This window comes from Eumetopias jubatus, unplaced genomic scaffold (genome assembly GCF_037043125.1).
Source record: "Eumetopias jubatus isolate StellerSeaLion01/CBP00866 unplaced genomic scaffold, mEumJub1_p1.0 scaffold_12, whole genome shotgun sequence".
Lineage (NCBI taxonomy): Eukaryota > Metazoa > Chordata > Mammalia > Carnivora > Otariidae > Eumetopias > Eumetopias jubatus.
This window is the reverse complement of record NW_028274818.1, coordinates 52,958,647-52,970,259: the sequence shown is the minus strand read 5'-3', so window position 1 is coordinate 52,970,259 and position 11,613 is coordinate 52,958,647. Positions and strand designations below refer to the sequence as shown.

The following is an 11,613-nucleotide window of genomic DNA, read 5'->3' as shown; positions in this document are numbered from 1 at the left end:
AACATATTTAAAGCAGTTTAGCAAAAGCTTTCTCGTTGAACAGCTTTAAGAACAATGTGAATGAAATCTTAGCAACTTGGTTAGTAATTTGAAAAGTCTATTAATGTATACTTGAAATTCTGTTTGTATAAAAATACATTTTCCTCTTTATTTTAACACTGTGTAAAAGAACATTATGCATGTGAGTGGTTTGAGAATTAAATGGTTTAATACTCAGATTTGACTGTCTGGTTTTCCTGTTTATAGAGATTAATTCTTTTACAATTTTTGGATTTTTATTTATTTATTTATTTTTTAGTATGATGGGAAAACGGACATTTCAGCCTCCCCCTGCCCTTTTGGCATGCCTACGATCCTACCATCTTTCAAGATGCAACAGTAATGTATTTCCCTCCATCACTTTTTTTTTTTAGATTTTATTTATTTCTTTATTTTAAGAGAGAGAGCATGTGCACAAGCGAGTGTGGAGGTGGGGGAGCGGAGGGAGAGAGAGAAGCAGACTCTGCCAGGTGTAGAGTCCTACATGGGCCTTGGGGCTCGATCTCACGATCCTGAGATCATGACCTGAGCTGAAAGCAAGAGTGGGAGGCTTAGCTGACTGAACCAGCCAGGCGGCCCCCTCCTTCACTTTCCTGACCCAGGTGTGCTCACTGGTAGAGAGCAATTGAAAGTGCTCGCTTGACCAAATGCCCACCGGCATCTCTATCCATTTCTCCTCCCCTTGTCTTCACTTCATGTGGCAAAATCCATTCATAACTGGGAGTAGTTGTGTTTATTTTTACTTCTATCACAAACCAAAAGAGGACGAGGTGCAAAAAATAAAGAACACTTCAGTGATCACAAGGGTTGGCCACTCTGCCCATGAAGATGATAGTGTTCAGAGCAACCTCCCTTATGAGAACGAGGAAGGGCCTATTGGCCTTGAAGGTCACCCTGCTGGGGTTCAGCGAACGGCCGGCGATGCTGACGACAGTACTTGCTGCAGCTTCGCTGCCCTCCTCGTTGACCTGCAGACCACAGAGGAAACACAACGGCTGCATTACCTGCCCTGCAGTTCCTCGGAGGCGGGAAGGCACGCACAGACACAGCACTTCCTCAGAATGCTGTCTTCCAGGGAAAAGTACACTCGGGTCAGGTGGTGTTCCCACTAGAACGCAACTTTTACTCATTGTTTCATCCGATGAACACTGAGGTAAGCACCTGTGTTCCTCCAAGCCTCATGCTGCGTAAGAGCCAGGGCTCCGTTCAGGTAACTCCTGAGCCAGGAATGCACATGTACAGCAGGCTGCCATGTTTCTGGCTGGCCCCATCGTGCCGGGTAGGGCAGGAGGGTTACCTTGTCCCAGATGCTAAAAGAGACTTTGACTCAAGATCAGAACTCTATGGTTGAGATAGTTTCACTCTTGGGGCATCAAGATCCCAGATAGAACTACCCCAAGCAGCTACTCAGGACATTGGGCCTATGAAAAGACAAGGGTCCTCTGGCTGAATGAGGTGAGTATTTTTTGGAGTAATGGTCTGACACATTGGTATTTTCAATTGCTGATAAGCTGAATTGCCAGAGAGACACCTTCAGAAAATTTTGCTTGGGGACCCAGAATATCACCAAAACTCTGTCCCTGCCTCTTAATGAAAGCACTTCAGAGACCTGAGCTTTGTGGAGCTGGTTGAAGGTGTTCTCTCCCTGTCACTCTTCTTCCCTGCTTCCCTACCATCCTATGCCCCCGCCTCCCTGTGCTGTTTCATGGTCATTCTAGGACTGGATTTGTGAGCGGCCTGGAGCTTTTGCAAGACCAGGATCATCTTATTCAAATCAGACACTGGCTTCTAATGGATTCCCAGGAGACCTACAATCAGTTGGGGTCCTGTATATTGGGTTCCCAAGGTTTCCAAGGAAAACAACTTTGTTCCAAGAGCTTTGGAAGAACCTTGCACCATTGTTTAGTGGGCTAAGGGGGATAAAATGAATCCAAACCTCTGCTTCTTCCTAATGGTAACTCAAAGCCCTCAAGGGTGTCTGAGTTGACTTATTCTATTTAGGGTCCTTAGAGGAGGATTTTTCACTCAGAGTTAAAACACTGAGGACATACCTTCCCTCGCCGTCTTCCTAAGTGTACTAACCTTCATAATCCATATGGTAGAAGGGGGTCAGTAGTGACTTTCGTACAACTTCCCAAACCACTAATTCAGTACTCCTGTCAAACCCCTAGGTCTGATCTCGATACCTTGAAGATACAGGCCTCTGCTCTTGCTGTTGTCCTGCAGGTCACTGACATCTGTGGTCCTATGGATTATACCCCCATGTTGAGGATTTGCGCACTTCACTTACAGCCTTTCTGTCTACCCTAACTCCTGCTATCATTTGATGCAGACAATTACCCATCTTGGTAGGAGGCCCAGTCAACACACTAACTCCCCTTCCTTTCATCTCATCAACCCCAATGAGCATTACCTTCACTCTACTTAAGCAAACCAGTCCCATGGCCATGCCTTGAACTTGCCATCTCTCAGACTTGTTCTACCTTTGAACTTATAATAATGACACTATGTTCTCAGACTATAACCTTTTTTTTCAAGCTATTGAATCTTCTCACTCTCGTGACGATTATTCTGCCTTCCTTCTGCTCTTTAATCCCTCCACTTCCCTCCTGACTACATTTTCTCACTGAGCTTGGACTCTGCCACTATATTTATCAGCACCATGCTCTGAAACCTTTCTCCTTTGACCATAACCTTCTTTCTTTGTGGTTTCCTCAATCCTGTGACCATCTCTAACAGTGGCCATCCCCTTTTCCTCATAGCCTGGTTCCCCCAGAGGACAGTGCTTCCCAAACCTGGTTGTGGATCTAAATCTCCTGAGGAGCTTTGTAAATATGCTGATTCTCAGGCCCCATCCTGGATTCTCCAAGAGTCAAGCTCTCCACTGAACTAGTGCTACTGGTCCATAGTTCAGTATTTGAGAACCAGAATTTTGACAGGCTTTACATGGCTATTACTCTAGTAAAGGGTTCCACGGGCACCTGAGTTGGGGAAACACTAGGTTAAGCAATATATTTTTTTAAGTTTTTATTTTAATTCCAGTCAGTTAATGTACAGTGTTATATTAGTTTTAGGTGCACAATATAGTGATTCAACAATTGCATGCATTACCTGGTGCTCATCACGGCAAGTGCGCTCCTTCATCCCCAACACCTATTTCACCCATCGCCCCCCCCCCACCTTCCCTCCCGTAAGTTAAGCAATATTGAACCAGTTTTTCTGCTGTGGGGCTTCTTAGTGTGCATTATTAATTTCCCAAGAAGAGGATACACATTTACTTGAGCACCAAACTTTGTTCTTTGCAACGTAGAGTTCTAGTTCTTTAGAACACACTTTAGGACACGATCCACTCTCCTCAGCTCCTCTTCTTTATCCTCCATTTACTCTTCAGCTGTCACAATCAGGCCTGTGCCCCCACTGTTCTGTCTAAATTCCTCAGGGAATGGTAACCTATGGCCAATTTTCTATCTTGTTACTAGATGCTTTCTGTTTCCTTAAAACTCCTCCCTGGGTTTCCATGAGTGCCCACTCTCCTGGATCTCCTTTGTTGGAATTATAATAACAACACTATGTTCTGAAACTATAACCTGTCTTTTTCAAGCTATTGCATCTCCTCACTCACGTGACAATTATTCTGCCTTCCTTCTGAAGACTTTGTGGCCTTTGTTGGCTTCTTTTCCTGTGTCACCCTCCCCCTACATGTTTGACCTGCTTCAGGAGAAGTAGTGGGAGGGAGGGTGGAACAATGGGACCATGAAGGCTTCAGGGGAGGGCTGTCTTGGGGAGGCCTCATGGAGGAGGGGCCTACAGATCTGGGGTCTGAGGGACACTGGAAACATGCCTTTGTCCCCAGTTGTGTCCTGCTGTTCACACACCTGCTGGAAGACCACAGACCCAGCAGAGCAAGAAGTCCCTAGTTATAAATCACATGAGATATTGATGTACTGAAAAAGGAAGTGACAGCAAAGGAAGGTGTACCCACCTCAAGAAAGGCCTTATGGAATGCCTGTGAGACATAGAGGTCGCTCCGGCCCTCTGCAATAATACCTAGAAGGAAGACCAGAGAAGGTTCTGTGAAATGGGAAAAAGTCAGCTTCAACCCACAAAAAGGAATTCAGTTTGAATTAAGAGGTCCTTTGGGGCTTTTTTTTTTTTTAAATAAAAATCCTGAACCCTCACCTAATGATACTCCCTAAATAAATGCATGTTTAGAAGAATAAAGTCCTTTAGGCTTTTTCAGCCTGGCTCCTCTGAATGTCATCTCACGCTTCAGCTCTTAGAAGGGGGCAGGGGACTCTGTTCTTAAAGAAAAATTCACCCCACCTAGTAGGAATGTCTTTCTTTCCAGTCTGGCAACGTTTTCAAGAGAGAAGTTGGTTAGACCTAGTTTAATTTTTTTTTTCAACTTTTATTTAAGTAATCTCTACACCCAATGTGGGGCTCAAACTCATGGCCCTGAGATCAAGAGCCACATGCTCTTCTATCTGAGCCAGCCAGGGGCCCCTGGTTAGACCTAGTTTCATAAGCAGCCTATTAAAGGTAAATTCAATTACCTGACATTGTAAACTTCTTTTGTAAAAAGATATTTTAATGCATATTTTTAAAGAATGGTAGACTGTAGGAACCAAGACCGCAGAACACTTGCTGAAGTCTCACAGCTGGGGAAGGTTGGCCGCATCTGTTGTCCAAGTGACTTGAGGGAAAACTCATGAGCCCTTTGGAATATCAGGCTGTTCAATGTCAGCTATGCCTATTGTGTGGGACCAAGATGTCCCCAGCTCTGAATCATGTCTTTGCTTTGAATTCTGATGTCTTTTCGAGGTCTTCTCTACTTGGTCCCATCCCCCACACCAGTTACAGTCTCCAAGCATTCCAGTGCTAGCTGGGTCCCTGGACATCCAGGCGCAAAGTCACCAGGATACGGAAGAGGAGCCAGACCTTGGAAAGGAAGGGGTCTCCCTGAGTTAGCAGTAGAACCCTTGCTCTACTCCTGACCCGTTGCTCTTTTCTACTCTTTCTCCAATTCTTTCACCTTTGCTCGGACCGCCATGGGGGACCGAGGGAAGATTAACGCCCTTCCTGGGCTAACCTGGGAGCCTGGACTTCTCAGGGTTGAACAGGTCCACGAGGCCCATGTCTTGCAGGTGCTCCTTCACACTGAAGCTGTCCTCAATGCGGAAGCGGGGCATGTGGACCACCAGCAGGGTCTCTGCCATCTCATCCAGCCACTCCTGCAGCATCTCCGGGGTGAGCTCCTGCTCCACCTTGGCCAGGCTCTTCTCGGGCTTGGGCAGGATGAGCACCATGGTGATGTCATCGCCCTTGAAGGGCAGCTCGAGTACCTGGGTGCCTTCGGCCACTCGCCGATAGCGGAACTTGCCTTCCTGGTACATCATGGATGCCGAACACGATTCCCCATCAGCCTTGTAGAACAGTTCCTTCCTTGTGTTCTCGAGACTGAACTTTGACTTCCACAGGCCCTGGGGGTGGCGGGGTGGGGAGGGGAGGCGGTGGAGAGAGCAGGTGGGAGAATCACAGCGAGAAGACCAAAACCCTCCATAGGTGGGTTGCTGACATGGGAAATAGTCACATTATTTTATCACCCCCAAATGCAGGCAGAATTAGTAGGAGAAAAAATTAGAGGCTATGCATGAAAAGGCTTACAGTGACTATGGCAGAGTGATGGAATTATGTTTTTTTTTCTTTCTGTGAACTTTTCTGTATTTCCCGGATTTTTAGCAGTGGCTATTTATTTGCTTTATAACCAGTAAAATAAAAAACTAAAACCGAGAACAATCTACTGGCCTTTTCACAAGCATCTTTTTGAGTTTAAATCTAATTGTCTTTTGCTTTCTGCCTCCCACCCGCCTCTTTCTCAAGGGTCATCCTCCAAAGGGCTGGGTTCCACCCCTGATAAATAAAGGCCAGACACAGATAATAACCCAGGGGGTTGTCCTGGAGCCCTGCCTGGCAGAGGGTGAGTCCTGGCTAACTTCCTGCTCAAAAACGGAGGGACCCTGGGATACAAGACATTCCTTTGAAATTTCTGAGTTGTAACTACCACTCCTTGTCCTATTCTGGCTGGTTGATTTGGGGACAAGTCATTTAACTCTTGGAGTGGTGGGTCCTCACCTGTAAAATTAGGAGCTGGAGATGGCTAGTATTTGCGAGATGCTTACGGTGTGCCAGGCACTGCTCTAGGCATTTCAGCTGCGCTCACTTTTTTTTTTTAAAGATTTTATTTATTTATTTGACAGCACAAGTAGGCAGAGAGGCAGGCAAAGGGACAGGGAGAAGGAGGCTCCCTGCTGAGCAGGGAGCCTGATGCGGGGCTCGATCCCAGGACCCCGGGATCATGACCTGAGCCGAAGGCAGGCACTTAACCAACTCAGCCACCCAGGTACCCCAATCAGCTGCACTCACTTATTCAGGGGTCAAGGGTCAGGAAACCCGTGAGGGAGGTGCATCATTATTCCCATTTTAGAGATGCACAGAAAGGTCTCCGGTAACTCACCTGAGTTCACACAGCAGAAATGGAAGAGGCAGGACTTAAGCTAAGTAATCTGTCTGAGAGGCCCAAGGTTTGTTGATGATCTTATGAGAATAAAGAGGGCTAATAAACAGCAAGGTGTTCTGTAAACCTTAAAGGGCAATACACATTGGGTAACTACAACCTTCTCCACGCTGGGGGAGAGGGAAACCCCAAGAGACAGAGTGGCTGGCAACAGCAGGGACTGGCTGAACTCCTGGGCTCTGTGTGGGGTGGGAGGGCCCATGGAGCACGACCCACGATGGACAAATGTGCCCCAGGTTCCCCCGGCTTAAACCTGTGGCCCTCCTGAGGATCAGTGGTCTGTTTATTCCCAGTACCTTCCCCCTCAGTCTCCTTCCCACATGTCTTAATTTGGAGCAGCCTTTAGAACTCTCGACTCTGAGAAAGACAAAGCCATCCGCACAGTCAAATCACAGGACTCTGCAAAATTTGGGGTGAGCCTGGCACCGGGGGGTTCAGAAGCCTCAGGCAAGGGGAATTTTGAGTCACTATTGAAGCTGCTCCAGATGATGGAGAAAATCTCATCACTGAGGACTGTCAGTAGAATCTATCATGTTGTTCCGGATTTCAAAATGGAGTTAACTAGATAGTAAAAATGGTCACGCGTGTATGAGAGTTCATCCCCGCACATACTTTGCAGCTGGGCATGCTAAATTTGTGAGCGTGTACACTCTTCCTTGGGGGCAGAGACATGGCCAGGGCCCCCTGGACTTCAGGCCAGCAGCTGTGGCCCTAGACATGGTTCTAGACTCTCAATAAATTTGTATTTCTGCCCAGGCCATGCATGGACCTTTTCTCAGAGAGGACCTATCTAATGCCTAATGGTGTGAAAGCAGGTGAGCTGGAGGACAAGAGGAAGTCCTCTGGGTCTCTCCAGGGCCATTTTGAGTACCTTGAAGTAAATGGTGTTGACCAGCACCAGGACCGTGAGCTCGTCGATGGCATCCTGGGGCACGACATCGGTGATACGCCCTTCGGTCTTATTGGATACCCATTTGTTGATGATCATTCTGGACTGCTCTGCATTTTCCTGAGGAGAATAGGAAACAAACCTATCCAGACCTGTGCTTTCAGTGGGCTTCTCCACTTCCCCACACAGCATTTCATTTTATTCATCAGCCCTTTGCCCTTTCACACCGTTTCCCACTCTAACCCAGATTGGGGAGAACTTACATATCTAGTATAATGCCATGAATCTTCCAGATGGTTAGTAAATATTAACAGAAGAAAGAGAAAGAAAGAGAAACAGAAATAAAGGAACAGAAAAGAGGACAATAGTCGGGGAAAAAGAAAACAAAATGTTATTTTTACTGACATGTGCAGAAGCTAGTGAGTTATGCAGGGGTGAGGGGCAGGAAGGATGCCTATGTGGTCAAAAATAAATAAACAAAAAAGGAGAAATGCTGATTGAATAAAGCCAATAGACTTCTTTGTTGCAGGACTTCTCAGAAAACTTACTAGGCTCAGGTGTTTCATGAATCTCCAAGAGGAGAATATGACACACACCATACACCAATTTTATTTGACCCTTGTAATTTTTAAAAATTAAATAAGGTGTCTTGTAGGATTGACATCTTGGTGGATAACATGAAGAATTTATTATTTATACAACTTTTTCAGAGAAGCCACCACAATCTAAGCCATAGATACCATTGATTTCTCAAGTTTCAAGCAAGCAGATAGAGTCCAGGGGTGCTGACTTCTACTCACTCCCCACCCCCAACCTACCTTCAACTAGCATAGCTCATAGCCCACAGTTCATTTGGACCCTGGGTGAGTACCTTCCCGCAAATACTGCTTCTCTACCTTCTCAACCTCCGAGGGGAAACGAAGAACTCTGAGGTCAGGGACCGCATCTGCAACTCACCTTGAAGTCCAGGGGCTGGAGCTTGGCTCCGTACACCACCTCACTGATGTCCTGATAGGTCTCATTGAAGGTAAGGGATTTGTCTCCAAAAAGGCGGTTGGCCGATACCAACTCAGAGGACTTGTTGGCTTTTCGATAGAGTCGGCAGTTCAGTTTGGCAAAGAAAAAGTGCACCTGATCAGACGTCTTCTCAGAGATGGTATCAAACTTAAAAACCTGTAGGAGCCAAAAGAAAATGGTGGAGGAGCCTGGCTAATGCGGTGGGGTCAGTCCCTGACCAACAGCCACCCCGTGTATGAGCTCCTTCAAGAGCAGCACCCAACACAGCATAAATACTCAGCTCATGTCTTCTAAATGAATACACGGGTAAAAGGAGAATAAAGGGTTGGAAGAGAAAGGGGAAAAGCACAAAGAGACTGGGATACCACCTAACATCTCTACTGGGCTCTAGACCAACACACGTTTCCTTGGGGTCCAGTAACGAGGCTAGGCAGGAAGGCTCCGGACTGTACCTCCATCAGCTGCTTGAGGGTGTTGTCACAGGCCCCCAGCTTGGTCATAGCAAAAGCTGTGGAGATACTCAGGGGCGATAGGAAAATATTGTCGTTGTCATTCTTGGAGTCCGCCAGGTGTTGATAGAAGGCAGTGGCGAAGCGCGAATTGGCTCTGGACAGTTCCCAGACTCGCCGGTTGGTGGCCTCGGGGATCTTCTGCTCCGCGCCCTCATCCTCGACTGCCTTCTTCTCTGCAGACCGGTAAATGCACATGGGATTCACAGGAATGTCCCGAGGCTTGGCTGTGCAGATGTCCTCCACGGGGCTCCAGCGACAGGTCACACAGCCCCAGAGGCCAATGAGCAGCAAGGACAGAAAACATACCCTCCTATAGGGGGACAGAAAGCTGAGTTAAGCTTGGCTGGGAAAACCCCGATCCCTGCTGCCCATCACAGACTTGCCCCAGTAAAGCACCGGATTCCAGCCCAGCTGGTGTGGCCGAGAGGTGGGCCCAAAGCCTCGCAAAGTACAGGGGCCCAGGACAAGTCCGGTCGTGGACTCTATCCACTTGCCTGGACACAGGTTGAAATTAAAATCAACCATTGCAGCAACTGATGGTTATAAAGCATCGCGGCCCCAAGGCTGGAAGAAATAAAGAACGCACAGCTTCCGGTTGGCGAGATGAGACACCCACGCGTGATAAACAGGCAGGGAACCCGAGCCCCCAGCGCAGACCTGGGGCACTAGGAGGAGTCCTTTACAGAAGCTGTTTAGGAAAGGCCTCCTGGATGTGAAAGGGTTGGAGGTTTGGGTTGATGCAGCAGAGATTTCCGTAATACAACAGGGGTAAGAAGGGGTGAACAGGGGGGCCCTGGGTGGCTCAGTCGGTTAAGCGGCTGCCTTCAGCTCAGGTCATGATCCCAGGGTCCTGGGATCGAGCCCCACATCGGGCACCCTGCTCCGCGGGAAGCCTGCTTCTCCCTCTCCCACTCCCCCTGCTTGCGTTCCCTCTCTTGTTGTGTCTCTCTCTCTGTCAAATAAATAAATAAAATCTTTAAAAAAAAGAAAAAGAAGGGGTGAACAGGCCGAAGCCTCCGCAGGCCTCCAGTTCCAGCCTGGCCCCACCCTCCCGGCGGGGGCCAGATAATTCCACCTGGGCAGCCTGAAGCTTCCTTAGGGAAACACGACCAGATTGTCCTTGTAAGTCTCCCCCACCCGCTGCTTCTCCTCCTCTGTCCTCCAGCTCAGCAAATGGGAGCCTCCTGCCGGCTGACATCCAAGCCAGAAACAGGGAGTTCTCCCCGGATTCCTCCCTTTCACCCTCAGTCTTCAGACCCTGGATTCAAAGAGCTCTGTGTCCTGCTCTCTCACAGCCTTAGGCCGTCATCATTTCTCTGCCTGGAAATTTTAATCCTTCCAACATGGATTCACTAAAAGCCAGTGAAATTAATCTTACTTTTTAAAAAAATGAGATCATGCTACTGGCAAATTAGGAGAACTGGAACGCTCAGGCACACCAGGAGAAAAACTTGTAATATTCTTGTACAAAGACAGGGTGGGCCAGGAGCTTCCTCTGGCTGACTTGGGAGTCCGTGTGGGTACTGAGTCTTCTCAGCTGTCCCCTGGCAGAAAAAGATACGCACACAGGGCGGAAAGGACTTGCGGAGGTGGTGTGCGGGCGAGTGTTGGGCTGGCTGGAAGCTGGGGGCAGCTGAGGGGTACTTGGCTCCTTGTGTGAGGGGAGGCCGGCTCTGCAGCCCTTTAAGAACAGAGGCACAGAGTGGGGAGAAGCAGAGACGCTCGGGGAGATATAGAAGGCAGGGTGAAGAAGCGGAGAGAATCTTGCCGTTCATCTCCCCGTCTTGCTTGCCTTTGGTTTCCCTCTTTGTCCCTCAGCTACATTGGGAGGCTGAGGGGGATCCGGGAGCGTTGTTCATAGGGGGAAGGAAAACCAAGATGGTGGTGCCACAGCCTCACTTGTAGCCTCCCAAACGACCCAGGTCAAGAAGGGAATGTGTGTGGTATCGAGGGAGGAGGGGGGCTGACTGTGAGGCAAGGGAACAGGGTTGCTGTCCTTCAGTCAAAGGTCACTGAGCTCTTGGAGCGGGGGCAACTGAGTGGAAAGAGAAGCAAAAAGGGAGTTAGGAGATCCTCACCATTAAATTTTCCCTCTTTTCAGCTGTCTGGCAGGCCTGGGAATTCACGTTGGAGTCTCCTGGGCTGCTGTAAGGGCTGGCGCTTGCACAGCACCTCTGGGGAGGGGAAGATATCCCCTTTGTTTCCTGGGCTAAGAACCCAAGGTGTGGCTTACCCCAAGAGGGGGTGGGAGGGAGGGCGCTTGGAATGACGTCTTCCAAACACATCTTTTACTGTTACTACCAGGGAGAGGGCCTGGTTTTCTCGAAGGTGTCGAAGCCATCCTTAGGAGAACGTTGAAGGTCAACACCAATGAGGGCATGCCAAAGAGAAAACTTGCCTCTCTTACCTTTTTCCAGCAGCTACAGTTCCTATCCCACTGGAAAACATGGTTGCTAATCTTCCACAGGGCCGGGCAGAGAGTGGAGATAGTGTGTTCTGAGGCAATCCCTGTGAAAACTGCTTCTTTGCTCTGAATCTGACGGAGGTTCCAAAAGCTAAGGTGGGGGAGGGAGCTGGTGACG

General features: G+C 48.4%; 1 protein-coding gene across 1 annotated transcript; it reads right to left on the bottom strand.

Annotated features, from left to right (window-relative positions):
* Positions 1-317: 317 nt before the first annotated feature.
* On the bottom strand, positions 318-11,220 carry SERPINC1 (serpin family C member 1). The gene is made up of 6 exons (XM_088017009.1): positions 8,972-11,220; positions 8,460-8,675; positions 7,485-7,622; positions 5,129-5,519; positions 4,022-4,086; positions 318-1,007 (listed from the first exon to the last, which is right to left on the bottom strand). Exons 1-6 carry the CDS (start codon positions 9,224-9,226, stop codon positions 831-833), a joined length of 1,242 nt encoding a protein of 413 aa, XP_087873135.1. The 5' UTR covers positions 9,227-11,220; the 3' UTR covers positions 318-830.
* Positions 11,221-11,613: the final 393 nt, after the last annotated feature.

What these genes read in the sequence shown, in the direction of transcription:
- SERPINC1 (XM_088017009.1), bottom strand. Translation starts at nt 9,226, where the DNA reads ATGTGCATTTACCGGTCTGCAGAGAAGAAGGCAGTCGAGGATGAGGGC. An exon ending in TGAGAAGTCCAGGCTCCCAG is followed by an intron (nt 4,087 to 5,128) that starts GTTAGCCCAGGA and finishes TCTTCCTTCTAG; the next exon opens with GTATTATTGCAGAGGGCCGG. An exon ending in TCCATAAGGCCTTTCTTGAG is followed by an intron (nt 1,008 to 4,021) that starts GTGGGTACACCT and finishes TGTGGTCTGCAG; the next exon opens with GTCAACGAGGAGGGCAGCGA.